This window comes from Kryptolebias marmoratus, linkage group LG16 (assembly GCF_001649575.2).
Source record: "Kryptolebias marmoratus isolate JLee-2015 linkage group LG16, ASM164957v2, whole genome shotgun sequence".
In the NCBI taxonomy this organism is placed as follows: Eukaryota; Metazoa; Chordata; class Actinopteri; order Cyprinodontiformes; family Rivulidae; genus Kryptolebias; species Kryptolebias marmoratus.
In genome coordinates, this window is record NC_051445.1 from 22,657,244 (window position 1) to 22,677,740 (window position 20,497).

At 38.6% G+C, this 20,497-nt stretch overlaps 1 protein-coding gene across 1 annotated transcript in view; it reads right to left on the reverse strand.

The window, feature by feature from the left end:
* Positions 1-2,019: 2,019 nt before the first annotated feature.
* The window catches only part of rspo2 (R-spondin 2), a 63,835-nt gene continuing 45,357 nt past the window's right edge, over positions 2,020-20,497 (reverse strand). The window contains exon 5 of the mRNA XM_017413114.3: positions 2,020-3,527. Coding sequence (XP_017268603.1) covers positions 3,412-3,527 — 116 coding nt within the window. The 3' untranslated portion in view covers positions 2,020-3,411. The remainder of the gene's footprint in view (positions 3,528-20,497) is intronic.

Consider the following 20,497-nt stretch of genomic DNA (forward strand, 5'->3'; position numbering starts at 1 on the left):
AGTCACTCAAACAGTAAGGGCAGTTCTCCAGACACAAAAGGTTCCTCATAATTGCATTAAACAGCAATACCAGCACTTGATAGGCGTCACATTTTCACAAGGCCAGTTGGTCATATGGTATAATTGGACAAGGACATGCAGGGTATCACAGTGGCTCAGTATTGAACCAGTGTTGAAGGTTATGATTTTATTAGTCAGAAAAAGGGCTGTGGCCTCAAATGTTACATCAGTACAATTTGTGCACAAGAGCTGTGTATGGTGTGCAGATTGAGTTGTTGTTTTACATGAGGGCACCAACACACATCCTGAAGACTCCTGTCACCCAAGCAGACCACATAAAAGGAGGATTGTTATATTGCACACCAGATATTATACAACCCTTGACATCAGCAACTGCTATCCAGACACAGGTACTGAAATTCTTGCAACACTGTCATTTTGCATCTTGTTTTGACGACTGGCATCAGTTGGACCAGAACAGAGATGGCTGCCTTTGCATTGATGTTACAGGTAGGCATGGACTGATGACTAGTGTCACTGTATCATATTCAGTAACAAATCTCCATTCTGCATTACCATACATGATCATTGTGTGCATGTATGGCTAGGGTGAGGACTAATCTTACCAATGCTGTGGAGAAACACACCAATGTTACTCTTGGCATCAGAATATGACTTCGGATGTCTGGTACTGATTGGGGGACTATGACAAAGCACTGCGCCAGAGAAGTTCTGCATCTACATGTTTTAGCACTCTTCAGACAGCACACTGGAACAGTCTTTTTACAAGGAAACACATGGCACATGTGTGTATGAACTTTCTGCTTCATTTTGAGTTTCTTCTCTGATGCTAGGTGTCCAAATCTTTCTCCAATCAAACATGTGTGGGATCAGTTCAAATGTCAACTCCAACTTACTGCCAATCTGCTAGATTTTGAAAGTGAGTTACAACGTCTGTGTGCTGATTTGCTGCAGGGCAGGATACAAGGGTTGTAAGACTCTGCACTTAATCACTACTTGTATCCAGGCCTGAGGAGTTGCCACACCCTACTGACATATAACCAGCAGTGCGCCCGTACTGCTAACTTATGATAACGTAATATTTGCATTACAGTTGCATAACCATTCAATACAGTTTTAATCATTTCCATCACTCCGTCAAGACATTGTTTTGTCAGCATGTGTATTTTGAACAAAACATTAGCTTTAATATGTCAGTTTTGTGACTCCATTATCCAAATTTACAATAAAAATTGCACCATGTCACCTGTCTCTATTTTTTTTTTTTTCAACCTTTCCCTATTTAAGACTTTGAATATTTTGCACAGTAGTCCTCACTATGAACATGGAGTACATAAAGAATAGAATATTTCCACAATGACATCCACCTTCTGGAAATATTATATATGATTTTGGTGGGTAATGGGAGCTTTAACCAGAGCATAAAACTGTGGTCTCCTCCTTCCAGGACATAATGTGATTCATCAACTACTTTGCATCTATAAGCTGTCTGGCTGATTTTGTTTTTTTTTCTCCTCTTTTGGGACAGTGATTATACAGTGTGGAATTTAGACTAAATTAGCCATGACTTGCATTAAAGCATTTTCTTCTTGTCCCTGAACCAGACAGATTAAGCATATAGAGAACTTGTCTTTATTTGATGTTTTGCAGATCATAAAAATGAATAAGTGTGTCTTTAGTGAGGGGGTGATCAATTAGGTGTTAAGCGATGAAAGACAAGTACCACACCCAAGCACATGAGAGACATTTACAGCAAGATTCTGATGATGGAAGACCCACAAACGACATGCGCTGGTTTTGTAGCGTTCACCAGGATACGTCACTGTAAATTATAAACTGTTAGCAGTACCGTCATGCCGTTAGGTCCAACAAACCGTATCCAATCCTTTGGCTTGAGGTTATAGTTGTGTCATAATGCAACATAATGGATTTCCCAAATGTTTTTTAAAATTGTGTGATTGTAGTCAGAAGAGAGACGAGCATACAACAGTTTCAGAGTTTAGCCACATATATTATAGCTACAGACAATAATGAAAGGCTTTATCATACAGTCACATGAAATGCAGCTTTAATAAAACACAACGTACACATATGCAGTCCTATGACCATACATTTGCCAGAGCCTAATTATTAAACCTAGAATACATCAAAGCATAGTTTAATTATTCTTTTTTAATCCTCTTTAAAGCATCAAAATCAGTAGATGAGGTCAAATGAATGTAACAGGCTACAACACTTGTTTGACAGACATAATCTTTTCCACATGTTAAAGATATGCACTGTTATAAGGAAGTCAAAGGATATTTCAGCATAAGAATAACAGTATGAGACAAAAACTCACCAAACAAAAAAGAAAATACAAAACAGAATTAATAAATAAATCAAATATATATCATATGAATGAAATAGCTATGAGGTGGCTAAGTTTATTATAATTATTTTTTTTTAATTATTTTAATCTGTAGCTTGTATTGCAACCATATCTTTGATTTCTAAAACATTTAGAACGGTGAACGACTCAATACTGAAAATACAGTAATAGGCTTTTATAATTAGATCAACTATGTACACAAGTCTGTTGCCATGCTAGTGGAACAACTAAATTTCCTCTTTTTTAATTTTAAATTGACACTATACAATAACAGCATTAAGCGGTCTGAACGTAAACAGTTTGTGCTGAGAATAAAATACTTTGCAACTATGCATGGTAATTACTTTAATATTACTCTGAAAAATGTACAGAACAAAAAGGCCACACATGGGAATACTCCATCTCTAATTAGAGGGAAGGTGAGGGTAGCTGTGACATAAATATAGGAACAAAAAAAACCAGTCTCTCTTAGTTTAAGTTACCATTTTCTTGTCCATTTGTTTGCTTCAATCGAGCCGTCTCTGTTTCTTCATCCTCGAGCATCTTTTCTCGAGCGGTTTAGCTTGCCAAGTCCCAGACTTCCTCACCTGTCTCCTGCCTTCTTCCTGGCCCTCCAGCCTCCATGTTACCTCTGAATGCCCCTCCGTCTCCTATCACCCTGTACGCTTAATGACGGCAATGACGGGAAATGAGTTCAGTTATGTCAACTGTAAAGGTCCACAAGGCAAAGGTTGGGGCTGGGAGTCACCTGGCTGGTCACAGCAGCAGGCAGAGAAGCAGTGGGAGGCAGAGCGTGCGTTTCGACGTTGGTACTAATATCGCACTTTATGCGGCACATATTTTTTGGAAGGAAGTGAGGCCTGGCTGTGTCCTGTTGGGTTGAGTGAAGGTTGATGGGAGAGGGCTGAGAGGCAGGAGGGGACGTAGTGTAGGGTTTGTGAAAGTCGTCAGTCAGAATATGGGTGCAGCAGCGGCTAGCAGCTTTGCGTTGATTCTTTATTCACGGGTTGATTGAGTTCTCACTGGCTGGAGCGAGCGGAGGCTAAGTGGTCGCTGTGCTGATTCTGGGCCCGAAACCGCAGCCTCTGCTTGTTCTTCTTTTTTGTCTCTTTGGATCGGTGCTTCCCTGAGCCTCCTGGGTAAACACAAACAAAAGAAAAAGAAAGACACTTTTAATCATTGCAACCTTCAGCTTTGAGGTTCTGTGAGACTCTTGTGTCAAAGTTTTTCTCTTCTTCAGAAGAAAATGGAAAAATAGAAAATAAATAAGCATTCTTAACATGATCCCATACCAACTACGCACAGTGAATACAAATGTATGTTGAGTTGGATCATTATATCTCCGCTTATCTGAAACGTTCTCAACCTCTGAACAGTGTTTCACCAACCAACCTATATGAGGATGAAGGATACTGGAGTGCAGGGGGTTACTTTTAATCAGTATACCAAAGACCACAGAGCTCCTCTTTTCTTAAATTTGTTAAAAGCAGTTGCATTGGAATTTTACTTGTGTGGATCAGAATTTTCAAATTTGCTCTGAGCTTCCACATGATTCGAAGAACCAAGAATTAGTTTTAAAATATAAGAAAAAATGGTTTTCTTTTCTAAAAATATATCCGATGCAAATGGCTTCCCTTTTATAAAAAGTTTGCCTTACATGATTGATCAGTTTTAAAGAAGTGTCTTTTGTGCACCCAAATTTCTCTGGCACAGGAAAAAACAGGGGAGATAAATGTGGGACGCTGCATAACTTTCTCTCAAAGTTGTGAAGGTCCCACTGCCCAAGGTTAATCTATTCCAGGTTTCACTGGAAAGGGCAAAGCATGCTGGGAACTGACTTCCTGCCCTCATGGAAGCGTGTGTGGTAGAGGTTCTGCACCCACGGCTCTCTGCGACAGAGAAAACTTTGGCTACTGAACCACAAGGCAACAATCTGGCTGCCAAGGCCACAAATAAGATAACGAGGTGTGTGTGCAACATGTATGTGAGTTGGGGGGGGAGTGTGAGGGAATTTGAGGGAAAAGAAAATCTAATGGGGGGAAAATGTGGAATAAGGCTTGGATGATGACACACTATCTGAATTCTGATCTAGAGCACAAAAAAGCCACACTAAGGGTCGCTGAAGGGGGAAACACAGCAAAGTGCTGAGAAACAACAGTACTTAAAAGTGAGCCCCAATCTGGGTTTTATTACTGCACTTGCTCTAGCTTCTTTCTCTCACAAAAAATAGGTAACAGTGTGTGAAACGCAGCATTATCTCTAATTGCCTCTCTTTGACTACCCCTACTAAAGACCTGTTTCCCATTCTCAGAACTTCACTGTGAGGTAGACTTGAAAATATAAGGCCGATACACATGAGAAAGCAAAATGTTGCTTTGCTAGGGTCTCCAAGCTATTTCCTGCAATTATTCTAATCGTGTTTATTTTTTCTTTTTTGAGTTGCCAATCTGAACGGTGGCAATAGTTTCCCGCACACAATTTCTAGTTAAAACTGCCACTTGAAAACCATCTTTCATATCTCTTCCATCAAACTCTCACGCCCTTCAGCTGAAAGAGATTCTCAGAGAACTTTGTACACTTGCCCTGCTGATTCCACTTGAGATTTCTCTGCATGAATTACTATACAATAATGTTTATTAAAGCTAATTGAAAGCTCAAAGGCATTTTGGCCAGTAGGTCCGTTTTCCTAATTGCTCTGTAAAGACATAATTTGTATTCAAAATAGTGTTGCTAGGTGCCTGATAAACATCGCTTCTAGTGCAATCAGCTCAACTCGAATTATATTTGATAGCAATAAAGTACATGATGCAGTGTTAAACTCTTCTGTAGCAGGTAAAGTCCTAGCAGGATATTTCTTTGACACATGGCAGGCATTTTAACTGTAAAAGATTACCATTACGCTCAAAACCAATGAATATGTGAAGGTGAAGCTTAAAAAATTGCTTTTCTGGATAGTTCTAAACTGAGCAATAGATATTTATTCCAAAAGCTATTCAAACATGCATACAGTACATAATCAAACTGGCCTGTAGGCTAAAGCTGATAATAAACATTATTGATAGCTGGTGAAGGTTGCCAATGCATTAAAGTACTATCATTACTTTGAAGATGTTAGTTTTCAGTTTTAGTTATTACTTTCAATCGCTATCCATCTCTAAGCTTTGGAAAAATCCACACATAAAAAACGGTCAAAACGTGCATCTCATCTGGAGAAAGTGTGCTATAGTTTTTGGTACCAGTACACTGTACGGGTTAGATGAAAACTGAATTTGGTGATTTTGGTTAAGTGAGTATTAAAATCCCGCCCTCTTTGGAGCTCTATAGCTCAAGCACACTTTGCAAAGTTTAAATGAGTTGTGAAAACTTGAATTCTACATAACTGACATAAAAGTGCATCTTCTATTCTAAATGAATTCCTCAAATTTGTACTTTTTTAAAAAGATATCCACATATATTCTCAGCAGTGACTGAATTCTTCCAATTGTAACTGTTTCCTACCAGCAATAAAAACATAAATCAACACTTGAACCACCTAACGATCTGATCATAAAAGCATCTCAACAGCAATTTAGGACCATTTTTCAAATCCCAATCTCAACACCGACAGCTAGAGGGCAACCATTCCCCACATACGTAAGGCCCTTCCTCCTGCATCAGCTCCAGTCCTATTGGGATGATCTATCATATCTACTCTGTGAGCTTCCATTTAGTCTTTTTTCCAGATCACTACACGCTCTGAACACTGAGCTTTCATCATCTCATATTTACAAGTGATGTAATCACTTAAGCTGATTACCAAGGTTCACAGGGGAAACAGTTTAATTTCCCTTAATTGCTTTCAAAACCAAGAACAAATTCATAAATCTTTGTGCATGAAGATATTATTATTTTTTTGGATGGTTCAGTGGGGTTCAAATCCTTTTCTTGTCTTTGTTTTGCATTGTAACTGGCATTGCTGAGATGGAATCAAAGGATTGTGGCTTTTATAAGTAAATCACAAATCCTTCTTTATAGTTTCTTTCCATTCTGCCTGCATTTACCATCACTACAACAAACCACAGTTTTACAAATGTTTGGTCGTCCTTCGTAGATGTGGTCTTCTTTTCCCTGCTTGACGTTTCAACTGACTTTGAAATTAAGGAATAAATCACACAAACAAACAAAAACAAAACTCAAGAGCAAATCGGGGATTCTCCAAATGGGGTGCTGATGTTTGAGGTATAGTGTAGTGTGTTACTTCCTGTTTTGTCTGCTGGTAACTTTCTTTTCTGCTGGAAAATAAATTACTTGATACCCTTGATACAGTTGTTTTATACTATTGAATTGTACTTTAGACACCTTTTGTCTTTCAACAGCTCTTGGTTTTTATCTGTGTAGTTGGAATCTGTTAGTAGTGATAGCCAGATGAACCATTGTGAACCAATGAAGCTTTCCAGCCAATTGTTTATAAATGGTTAATTTTTCAAGGCATGCTCAGCAGCTCCCCCTGTTGATCAAAGGTTCAAGACAAATATTGGAAAAATATGAGTTTACAGTCATAATTCTTACAATTATACATTGTTTAAATTGGTTTAAATTGGTTTCTAAGATATTGGAAAAACACAAATATTTTTTTAATTACCTACAAGATTTTTAGTTGGCAGGTATGTAGATGTGCAACTGTAAAAATGGACACACATACACACACATGTACGTATATATTTGTTTCAGATTACTTTTCATATGTTTCCCCTGCTTGTTTCTGATGAACTACTCCCTTTCTGGGATTAAATTCATTGAGGTGGTTCTGTGTGCAGATCTCCAGGTGAACCAGAGTTGAGTCTGCACCAGAAGCAAGGCTTTATTCGATCATTTCAGGAAGGCCTCGAAGTGGGACCTCATTTAAAATTGGCCTTCCTGCTTGAAGTGTAATTCAAAGCTTCGGTTCAATTGGCCCATCATTATCTGCTAGCTCTAGCTAGTGTTAGGATAGCATAGCTTCTGGTTCTTTCCCGGGCACTTCTGTTCTCACTTGCTCTGTGTGTCACATGTTTAGCTATTCTTCTGCCTCCTTTATCGATAATGGTACATGTAATAAATGTAGTCATAGTAGCTTGCCAGGTCCTTTTAGGCAGCGCAGAGCCACTGAGAGTAGCTCCTGTTAGTGGTCCTCCAGCATACCCCGAGAAGCCAGGACCCCAGACCAGCTGGGTGATGGTTAAGAGTAAGCATAGTGCTAAGGCTAAGCCCATAGTTCACCACCAACCTATTCACGTTTCAAAACAATATTCCTCACTTGGTGATGCACCCACTAAGGAGCAGACCCTGGTAATTGACAGTTCCATAGTCTGAAATGTGGCGCTAGGGACTCCACCAACCATAGTCAAATGCATTCTGGGGTCCAGAGTGGACGAAAGTTAAATATGGTCAGATTGTTATTCACGTTGGCAGTAATGACACCCAGTTAGCATAAATGAAACCACTCCTGCTAATAATATAAATTTTTATGTTCCAAGAGCAACAGGTCGAGGTGAAGTAGTAGCTGCTAGTTTTCAGTCAGCACTATTGATTAATGCTAAACTAATCATTAGTTATAATTCTTTTGAGTCTTTGACCATCTGTCTTACTTATTTATAATGGAAATCAGAAAATAAAAACATTTACTTGTTGTTATATATCATACACCAGGCCCTTATTATCCAGTTTCCACCTGATTTATTTATTTTTTGTCTGACTTATTATTGAATACTGATAAAGTCATAATAGTGGGGGATTCCAAAATTTATGTAGATGTTGACAGTGATAGCTTAAACATAACATTTAATAATTTAAATGTCCATTGGTTTTACCCCAAATGTCCACAAATCTACTCATTCTCGTTATCATACTCTTGATCCGGTTCTGATATATGGCATGGAAAATAAGCACTTAATAATGCATTCTCACAATCCTGTTCTGTCTGACCATTTTTTAATAACCTTTACACTGACTGACCACACAGCCACTGAGAGTAAATTTCATTATAGTAGATGTTGATCAGAGAATGCTGTAACTAAATTTAAAGAATCTCTTCCAATATAATTTTCCTCTGTCTTGCAGAGTAATGCAATAGAGAGCAACAACTTAGATGATCTTGTTGATAAAATTACAACTTCAATGCAAACATCACTTGATAAAATTGCTCCTCTAAAAAAGAAAGTGATCAGTCAGAGGAAGCTGGCTCCTTGGTTTAATTCAGAATTACATACTTTATAACAGACATCTAGAAAGTTGAAAAGAAAATGGCGCTCCACTAACATGGAACAATTTTATTTAACTTTGAGAGATAGCCTGCTAACATACAAGAAAACCCTTTGTATAGCTAGAACTGTATACTATTCATCTTTAATAGAAGAAAATAAAAACAACCCCAGGTTTATTTTTAGTAATGAAAAGTCCTATCTCTGTTGAGCCATGTATGTCTCAAAATTATGCAGAAAAGTGGTCCGTGCATGTTTCACATCTTGTCTATATTATTGTAATTCTTTATTATATGTGTGTCTGAAAACTCTTTAAAAAGTTTTCAGTTGATCCAAAATGCTGCTACCAGAGTTCTAATGAGAGTTGGAAGGAGAGATCATATTTCTCCAGTTTAAGCTTCTCTCCATAGGTTCAAGAATTTCCTTTTTAATAAATCCTATAGCTGAGTTTGGCTGTGGTTTTGTGAACTATCCCTTAGTTATGCTGCTATAGGCTTAGACTGCTGGAGGATAAATTGACCACATTTCCTCACTCTGCTGCTGTCTTCATGTTTGTATTTGTAATTATTTCTATCATTATCATGTGTTTTTTTTTCATCTTTCTAGAAACTGCACCTGGACCAGTCATTCTGTGTCTGTATCTCTTTCCTGTCCTCTCAAATTCCAACTGGTCAAAGCAGATGGCCGCTTGTCCTGAGAATACTTCTGCTGGAGGTTTATTCCTGTGAAACGGGAGCTTTTCCTTTCCACTGTTGCGAATGTGCTTGCTCAGGTGGGGAGACTGTGACAAAGTGAAGATTCAACATAATCTGCTGGCTTAGGTAAATTTTACTAATTGGCTTTTGTAATATATGTGAATGTTTTAGTACATTGCCCTGAGAGAATTTCTGTTGTGACTTGGCGCTATATAAATAAACTAAATTGAACTAAATTGAAATCAAAATGTTTTGTATTGCTGAATCAGAGGCAGAGTCTGTGGTGAGATGGTTGCTTACCGCTGTCATAACTGAGCTTGTTGGGTTTATTTTATGTAATATGTATCTGTGTGTGTCTGAGTCTGTGTGTGTGAGTGAGAAAAAGAGAAATATTAAGACTCATGTCCTTCGTGTCAGTCACTGTGAGCTCTGGTATCACATATGAGAGCTTGAGAAATACTTAGTGTCATTTTCAATCTTTTCAGTTGCTAAAAAAAATTAAACTCGTCTGCACGCAATGTGATAGACCTTACAAGGCCAGTACACTGCTCCTGCTTCTTTCTCCTTTTCATCATCCCTCTTTTTCCCTCTCCTTGTCCTTGCAGTGTTATTAGACCCTCTCAACAACAACTGAGACGAGTGCATGCTGAAGATCCAGTTAGGAGTTAAACACAATGAGACGTATCATATTATTAGGCTAGAATTCCAGAATTATATATCCTTGAGGAATGGCAACATGACAATTTATCCAACTGATGCACTGAAAGATAATCAGTCAAATCCATATCCAAGAGTAAGAAAGCCAAAGCCAAAGCTACCTTCATCTGTGTCAAAACTAATATCTTTGTTTTGGAAAAAGGGACCATATTCAAAAATATATATAAGTGTTGTTTCCCCCTGAGGTGTGGCTTGTGTTTTACTGTGTCACCAAAAGATGACAAAGTGGAATTCCTCTGCTGTAGAGAAGAAACTGTACTTTTTACTGGTCTTCAGACTATTGTTGGAAGGCATCCTTAAATCACAATGTAATGACAGAGGCCATAACTCCACTAAAAAAAGAGCAAATACTGGACTGTTGGATTGCTGGTACAAGCCAAGAGCCTTCATCCACTAACGCTCGGGAGGCAGCATAGGAATCGAAGACCTAATCTTATCTCTGTTGCTTTGCGGTTTGAGAAAAATCGATGGCTGACCTCGAGAAGGCATTAAGACATACGGTAAATGGGATCGTATGCTGCTGAAAACGCGCCTTCGCTCTCCTGTTACTCCATCCCTCCATTTGACGCAGACGGTCAATTAATAACTTTCTAAGGACATAAAGGAGACATGGGAGGCAGAACGGCAGCAACAAGAAACAAAAACAAAACATCCAAAACAATTTCAAAGAAGATTCCTGTAGACTTACAGATACAAGGTCAGGTTCGAATATTTGGTTTTTTGTCTTTTTCATAAACAAGCCAAAACAAAGGCCATTATTTGTGAGGGAAGGAGAAAACTACTGGCGCCAGTGAGATTTGATTTCAGTGGCAGAAATTGGATTAGCAGCTATTAAGGGCCTCCTCACATATACATTTATAATGCTGTGAAGGGGGAAGGATCTGCAGTCAGCCAGTGCTCTCTTTACTCACTCCTCTGTTTGGGAAAAAGGTTACGGACACTGGCACTGCCCTGTACTGCTGCTGAACGCAGTTTGAGGTTGATTTATAGGACAGAGTGGTATAACCTCAAATGACCCATAGTTCATTAAGGCATAGACCTGAGGTAAGCCAAGACTTCTAATAGTGCTTTGTGCTTTAGTCTGCCTGTAGGGAAGTGCTGTAGAATGACTTGACAACTGTAACAATACTGATACTGATAAAAAATATGTGCAAAATTATTTGTGGCAAGCATGAGTCTAGATAGATAAAAATATCTACTATCTGAAACAAAACTAATGTGGCAGATGCACAGAAACAATATGTAGAAAAACAACTTTAAACAGGGAACAATCACTATAAGAAGCTAATCTTGCCAGCCAACTGACAAGAGGCTCTCTGCACAGTGTCACTTAGCCTTAACAAGGTTACTCCGGATGACATTTGTTCATTCACTCTTTCAATTCTTCCTTCGTCCTTCTCTCTCTTTGTGCTCCGTTTACTATCACTGTGCCACTGGGTGAAAATAATTTAAAACATACACATTCTGATTTGAAAACCTAATTTCACAATAAGGTTGCTCGTTATTACCAAAGGTTAAAATCAGATCATTTGCCACCACTGGCTGATCACACTTCAGATTTTTGGTGCCTCGTTTCACTGACTGTAAGTTAAATCAAAAACCAAACTCAGACATCAACCTCTGGAAGAAAGGAAGTCTCAGCAAAACAGACATGATAGAACAGAGTGATTAATAATCCTGATGGTGTGGGCAGACAGCAAGTTTTCTTTTTCTGCTCTTGAGATAGTTCATCACTAGAGCAAGAGGCAGCCACAACCATCCCAGGAAGGCCACAGAGCAGATGATGACTCTGAGTGCTACAGTTCTTCAACATTAGAATACAGAGACCAGAGTCATAGACTGATGTTTTTCACAACACTGTCATTGCTCCTTTGTTCCTTCTTTTCATTCTGTTTGTTTTACCACTACTGGCTTAAACACCTATCTAGTAGAAACCTTCCATGACAGATGTAAAATTAAGGCCAAATTACAAAAGACTTTTTTTAAGAAGCTATTGTATATCACCCATCAGCTGCATGAATTGCTAAATATTGGCATCAGCCAAAGGAAAAGCCATACCTGTCTGTGGATATAGTATTAAAAACAAAATAATAATAACTACATCTAAATCTAAAAAGATAGGTCATTAAATTAGGATTTTCACCCTGGTATTGTACTTTACCTAAATCTATTTCTAATGACAGATTTGATTTTTCCAAGCAGTTGATTTTAAGGTTGTTTATTAAGTTTTGCATAACAATATGGGTGCACCTTTAAAGTGCTAAAAGTAGATGCCTGAGTTGAAGATAACAAGAAACAGCAACAAGGGTTGAGATTTCCTCATTTGACATGGTGAAGCAGTTCATTCATTAATCCTAATTGTTTGGTTGGAGGACCAGACACACAAAAGAAATGATTAGGTCTGTAGAGTTAGATCACATGATGTAACATGGTTTCTGGTTTGTGACATCCTGCCAACTGCTACAAGTCCCCACTTCCTCTTGGAGCTGCCAAAACTTAAAGACTTGTAGTTTAGCTTTAAAGCAAAAATGTGTACACAAACTGGCACCCCCCCACAGCAAGAAGACGTAATCTGAAAGAGAGCCTGGTGTTTATGTGACTCACTCTTTGCAAAACTTAGAATATAATCCTGTTACAGAGGAATGATACCCAGTCTTCATTTTTCAGTTTTGAATTAAGACGTAATCATTATTGACTTCTTTCCAGTAAACGGACCCTTGCTGTATGCAGCATCTTCATGTGGCTCATTGTGTCATGAGGGTAATGTCAGCAGCCAGGCGGGGAGAGATCACGGCCAACCAGTGTAGTCTGATGCACCTTTGAAACCACAAGATTCAAAGGAGAGCAGCCCCCTCTGTGGTCTGCTATCTCTCATCTGACTCATCAACACATCTGGGCCTAAGTATATGGAGGCTCTCCTACCCCATGGGCACATGGGTAAATGAGGGATAATTAGACTTTAATGAATGGCTTAATGTTGTGTTTCATTTTTGATGAGAAAAATATAAAGTGTGGCACTTATCAAATGGCGCCCTGCACTGATGGTCCTGTAGACCTGCTTGCTGGAGTGGTTCTATTTGTTGTTGTCTTTGTTGTGTTGCATATAAGGGCAAGGCACTGCAGGGAGTGGTTTGACATGCGACCACAAATCTAAAGATCAGGAAACGTGCTGTGATATACAGTAGCAAATTCATCATTCAACCAAGTAAGTTACTACAGATGTGAACTCTGTTTGTCTTTTATTCAAAGATAATAACAACCATAACGCTCCATTTTAATTTCCATGCCTCCCATAGCAAGATGAGATCTCTACAAAGCCTTTGATCCATCTTATAAATACCACATGCTGTGATATAAAGCAGGAAATGTCTTGCAGAGTTATGATAGTCATCTATCTCAGTTTCTGATAAGTAGATTGACATGAACTGCTGAAATCTTTCATTTTTAACAGACAAAAGAATCAGTGCTGATTTATATATCCTACCCATTCTTTAGTAACAAGCTTCTCTTAAAGTTTTGTGTGATTTAAGTGTCAATTAAATTTCCATTTCTTTACACTGACACACTACCACATGCTGCAGTAGCTCTATCTAGTTCATTATCTGTGCTGAGCCAATAAGGAGTAAAAGCTTATAAAACATGGACTTGGCAGGCGTTCTTCTAAGAACGGTGTACTTTTATACAATCTGCTTTTTACAATAAATCAAGCCTGGCGTCCACTGACAAATAGAATGAAGGAACATGTTTCCCCAAAGAGACCTCACCAATCTTCCCCTCTCTGCAAAACTCAGCACCTCTGCAGGATTAACTGTGTAATTTTAAAAGCACCCTCATATCAACAATGGATCAAGACAGGAAATACAGACCTTTGCTATGGAGATGAATTCTTACTACTGTCATTAAACAAATATTTGGAACATTTGTTTATTCTCTGAGGAGGGAAAACTAAAACTCCAGGATCTGTTGAGTAAAATGTTAGTCTGGGTCATGATTAAGGGGGTGCTTACCCCCACTGAATGATCCTTGTCTAGGGATTTACCTGACTCATCCACCTCTATGTGCCCGTAAGCCCTTACCAACAGTGCCCCCTGCCATAACAGCACTTGAAACCACATTTTAGGGAGGACTGAAACAGTCATTCGAAGATCATGAAAGGACAGTCAACAATGTGCACTGTAGACTTTTTTTTACCCCCTCAAGGGCATAAGGGCAGTCTGGATCGGAGTTTTGACAAACTGTTGGTCTACAGTTTAAATCATGAACAAGTACTGCTTGTCAGCATTGTTTCATTGCCTAAATGTCATCTGAAATCTGTTGCATAATAAAATAATTAACTTATTATTCAGTGTATAACTTCAAAGGTTACTTTTGTGGTGCTCCATTGAATACATGGAAGGGTTGCCATGCTTTAACTGAAATAGTGGCTTCATATGTTGAAGTCTTCTATTGCAAGACAGTAAATCCTACTTTGGCTTAATTTCTTCCCCCAATAAGACTATTGGTGTGTTATTGTAGAAATAATGTCAGTAATAATGCTAGTAAAATAATGCTAGTGTATATCAAAGTAACCCAACAAACATAAATTAATCAACGTGCGCTTGGCAAATGTAAATGCCCCACACTTAAACAGTGCCTTGTTCCATTGTTAGCATTCTACAAAGTACTTTTTCATACTGCACTCTATATTTGCAATGTTCTTGCACAGTGCAGAAACTGGTTGTGGATGCTGGATCAGCATGTCTCCCACACATTCATCCATCCTTTTTCGATACCAACCTAATCCTGTGCAGGGTCACAACAAGTTGATGCCTATCTCCAGTGGTCATAGGGTGAAAGATGGGGTACACCCTGGACAGGTTATTAGTCCATCACAGGGCCACATAAAGACAAGCAACCATTCACAAACACACTCACACCAAGAGCCAATTTTGAACCGTCAGTTCACGAGTCATTCATTTTTTAGTACTGACGGAGGAAGCTGGAGTACCAGGAAAAACCCCACACATGCATGGGAATAACATACAAATTCCACATAGTATGGCCACAGTCAAGAGGCAAACCCAGGACCATTGTGCTGCAAGGCATTAATGCTAACCCATTAAGCCACTGTACAAATTATGTCTGCCACACTCTGTGTTGAAGAGTTTGAATAAGAATGTAAGACTACCAAATGTTTGTATTAGAGTGCAATAACATGTGATTTTATTTAACATTGTTGGGACACTTATACCTATCAGTTTATAACAGGAAAAAAGCTGCATCTACTAAATGCAGAAACTCCCAATATTTCTATGGATTCTTTATGGATCAAATTTAGTTCAGATGGAAATAATAAGAAAAGGAAAGACATGCTATTTAAAGATTCTTGAATATAAATATGTTAGAAAATGTCTATAACACCTGAGAGTGCAGCTGTAAAAAACATGTCTCGTACCCAGGATGTTTCACTGTCTGCCAAACCAAGAAATATATCTAGCCATTTAGGCTGCTTTACTCACACTAGTGCACAGTTAAGATTCACACATTTTCTCTGGACTTCAAACTGTCCTCACTTAGAATAAACATGAAAGAGGAAGACATCATGTTTTAATAGCATACATGATGATATAAAAAGGTGATGGAAATGTCATCTAAGTAGCCAGCAATAATTAGATGCTGAATTCTTTAAATAAAAATCATGATTTTGTCAAGCAGTCTTCCATATAAAAGAGCAAATGATTAAAAAAATGATAATCAAATCTTTTAAAGCATCAGGTCTCAATATCAATGAAATCTGTTTAAAAGCACAAATTACCTGTAAAATACAAAAGGAATAAAACTAAAGCTTGTAATTTTTTTAACATGTTCTTATACTGTGCTTATTTCATATACCAGAATATGTGTACAATAAAGTAAAATAAACAGTCAGCACTTATGCTGAGCTTTCAGCTGAAACAGGCTTTTTGCAACAAAATTAAGAAACCAATCTTGAACACTTTAGAGTCAGACAAACTTTTCTAGGCTGCGAATTAGGAACCAGATCTAATGTTGATGTAAGATTAAATGTATTTAAGGTGTTTTCAGTTTATTAGTATTTCACAAAGTTCTGTTTGTTACTTATAAGCTGCATATACACAAGAACACTTAATATGCTTCTGGTGGATGTTAAGAGGCAGAATGATATGTACACCGCAGGGAGGTTCAGCTTTGTTGTTTTAGTGAATGAACAGTTAGTTTTGTCTGAAAAGATATATCTGAAAAAGAAGAATAAAGTCATGCATATGTTCTGTAAACGACCTGGTTCTTCCCCATGACCTGCATTCAGTAAAATATGTTGCACTGGATGTTCATCTCATGGTACATTACCATTTAGCAAGTTGCCATCAGTAGTGTTCTAACAAGTGGAAATCTTATTTGAACTATGTGAATTTGTTTCAATCTAACATAGCATAATAATCTCTATGGCTGCGTTGCTGCTCTTTCTGGAATGTGTTTTTCTGTGAGTGTGTGTGTGTGTAGGTGGGCGTGTGTGTGCGCGCTCATAAACTATATGTTCAGCTCATGGTGTGTGCCCTTTGGATGACCTTGCTTTTATGCAGTTTTCGGTGAGGTTTCTAAATGCCAGCTTGTGATGTAAAAACACTTAATGGAGTTTACAAGCATTGTTCAAGAATGCTGTTTAACACAGTTGTAAATAGTGAAGTTGAACACTGCTCTTTGTTGCACATGAAGCAGCATTCACTAGGTGCCTATGTATTGACATCAAGCAACTTAAGATCAGTGTGGTGGTAGTCCTTTTGAAAATATGACTTTCTTTACAAATATATTAGGGATAGATAGATAGATAGATAGATAGATAGATAGATAGATAGATAGATAGATAGATAGATAGATAGATAGATATATAGATAGATAGATAGATAGATAGATAGATAGATAGATAGATAGATAGATAGATAGATAGATAGATAGATAGATAGATAGATAGATAGATAGATAATCTATCTATCTATCTATCTATCTATCTATCTATCTATCTATCTATCTATCTATCTATCCCCTCCCATTCAAAAATGGTCTCTTCTTCTCCACAAAAGACCAACATGGTGATGGCAAAGAAAAAAAAATACTTGTGGTTTTAAAAGTTCTCAAACTAACGGGTGAGATCACTGTGGCTTGTTCACTTCTTATATTCAGCATATGTATACAGACTGTGCAAGAACAGACAGACTGACAGTTATAACAGCAGTAATGAAAGTGATATGGAACTATCAAAACAGAAAAGGGGAACCATCTGTGGTCTAAAAAGTCATAACTATGCAAGCTTTCAGCTATGTCCAACATCACTGGTTTTTAGTGTGTGCACTGCTGTGTACATAAAATCTCTTCTTTTTCTAAATCCACCATGTCTGAATCCACCTCACTTCAGTGAGTTTGTGGAGGAACACAAAGGATATAGGAGGAAATTGTCCAGCATGGTTTGGTCTTCATTTCTCATTTCTGCACGTCCTTTTCTACTACCTTCTGAAGGAGGAAATCCCTCATGGACATGGAGTACAACTGTCCCAAAACAGGACCAAGTCCTAATGAGTGGGAAGCCTAGCTAAATCCAATGGGATTAGATGCCAAAAGAGAGATGGGGCCATCAGGATCATACCACAATCCCCATTCAGTGGCTAGTGATGAGGGACTCAAGTTTGCCCAGCCCTTTTTGTTTTCTTGGATTGTTCTACTAACTTTCAAAAGTAGCTTTTGTTTGGTCTCATGTTGTGATCTAACTAAGAAAACATTTTAGATAAAATAGAACATTAGTTGACTGTGGAAGAAGGATGGGTGGAGGGGTGTTTGATGTGTTCACAGAGATCCTGTTGCACAGGGACAGAGGTAAAGCCAGTTTGGTCAGGGCTTGATCCTCTTTTAAGGCCTGTGCTGCATCAAACACTTGTCAAACATCAGGCAGACAGACAGCTGAGGGGCTCTGATGGCTATGATCTCAGACAGGGGCAATAAGAGTCACCACCTGCTCAGCTCCTCTATGAAGGCACAAGTCATTCTCTTGTCAATAATACCCCTTCAAATCACCAGAACACAAACAGTGGGCTTTGAGGCATATGGCAAACATTTTCTTGTTGTTTTTAGCTGTGTATGATTACAGTGCAATTTCAACAGCAATTTGAAGGTCTCACCTCGCTGCAGAGAAGTTCGAGTACTCCAAAAACATGTCTCAGAGACACAGCATGGACAGCAGAAAGGAATCAAATCAAAAGAATACTTAACCTCCTTCCTGCTGAACCAAATAAACTGTCTCGATGCCAGTCAGGATCACCCTCTTGAACCTTGCCACTCAGCAGGAAGGTGCATTTATGTTTGAAGGGATTTGATACGGTACCTGGAATGGCTTCAGTTTCATGACACTGACCAGTAAATCATGTCTTGGGATATTCCTCAGAGAGACCTCACAGCCTGTGTTCTAAATAGACAATATGTGGTGAATTTCTGGCATGTCAGAGCACTCAAAATCTTAAAATACATATTAAAAATGACAAATGAAAAATACTAAATTGGCATTATTACCTAACAGACAGTTTAATGCTGATAAAGTACTGAACTTTTCTTTTTCCGTTAAACAAAGTTGGATACAGTGAAAAAAAACATGTTAAGGTGGTGTGAAAGTGTGAATGCACTTCTTTCTTTAAGATGACATTGCTAACATGTGACATCCTCTTGTGTCTTTCTTTTTTTATGAAGAAGACTGTACAGAGCTGTTAGGTTATCTCTGGCCTCTACCTATCACTGTAATGGTGGTGCTTTTAGTCAACCCCTCTTGTTTTTGTCACTGACAAAGCACAAGCACAAGCAAATACTGGCCAGTAGGCCTGTACTTGCATCTTTGTTGTGTCTGCTTGTCTACTCACTGGATCCACACTCATGGCCATGAGTGGGTCAAAAGCTGCAGCTTCACTCTGATGGACTGACTGTAATTAAAAGCTGTGCTGTGTCTATAAAGACACCCATCAGAGATGGAGAACTAGAGGGCAAGGAGGTGGAAATAGAAGTGTAGTTAAATGAAGAGGAGCTTCTGATGGCTGCACCAGTGCAACTGCTTACCAGATGTTTTCAGACTCCTCAATTTGACTCCATATCGTTTTTTCTTTTCTCCTCTAGCCAGACCACTGGAGAGGAAGGACTACAGTGCCCGAAAAGCTGCTTCGAACGACATTCGCCTCATCTCAAACTCATCCTCCGCTGTGGCACACACATTGTTCTCCAAGCCAAGCACAGTGATATATGATACATGAGTAAGAGTGTTTCATTTGAGTGCGAGACAGGAAAAGAGAGTGGAAACAGGGCTGAGGAAAAATGTAGATAATGCGGTGACTTCTTCTGCCTGTGAGGCCTGTTTAACTATTTGTCAGTGTCTATTACATGTTTCTTACTCTGGTTTTGTGGACGTCTGCGTGCATGTGCATCCTCATCTGTCTGGTGTGTTGTAGACGTGGAGATAAAAGAATCTGCGGCCCCGCAGGGGAGCTGGAAACAGCTATGGACTGGAGGTCTGGCAGACAGAAGGAGGAGTTGCAGTGATCCAAGCCCAACTATCTCTGGTTATCTGAATATGAGGTGAGAATGTGCAATACAAGGCCTCATTTTAAATAGAGGCACTTGAGAATTTGAGATTGAACTGAAGAACAGTCTTTTTATATCCACTTCTCAATTTGTCAGCTTTAAAAAATGCAGTTAGTTAAACAGTTTTCCATCAATTTCAGGCTGTAATGGTTTTAAGAAAAATACAATCATACTATTGATTCTTACTCTACTCAAACACTATTGTCTTAAGCAGCCTGAACAGGTTTTATTGCTAGCTTTACAGATTGCCACCCCTAAAGCTGTTTAGTCAAAACCAATCAGTCGTTGGATATAAAAGAAGGCACAAGCAACAACTCTAGTGGGCTAAATCCAAACAAGGGAAAACATGAATCGTTATTTGAAGTAGAAACTTGGAGCCCCACATTTTATACAAACTGATTTATACTTCAAAGATCTTATTAAAAACTCTAGCAACTATTATTTTAGTGAAGTCAGGCTATATCACTGCTGCTGTAAACAATAAAATAAAATCGCAGAGTGTAACAGCTCCGTTTGCCCATAGAGGGAGAGTTTGTTGAAGCTTTTGCTTTACGACGCAGACAGTGACATGGTCAATACCACCCAACAAACTCCACAGTTTGAGGGGAAAGTTCCTGTTTGTGGGGCCAAAAAGCACAAGAACACTATTTCAGCACAGCCTTCTTCTTTCGTGCTACAGTACGATGCCACTTGTTTGATTTTTTTTGTGTGTGCACCGCTGTTCTTGATGTTTTCTGAGTGGTCCTACTAACGTCATTCCTCTGCCAGGGGAGGTCTATAAAGGTCTCACGTGTTAATCATACATGCTTTGTCTTCTGGCAAAAGGACAATTCATAGCACTTTGCATGAAATTCTTCTTGCACCGGTTA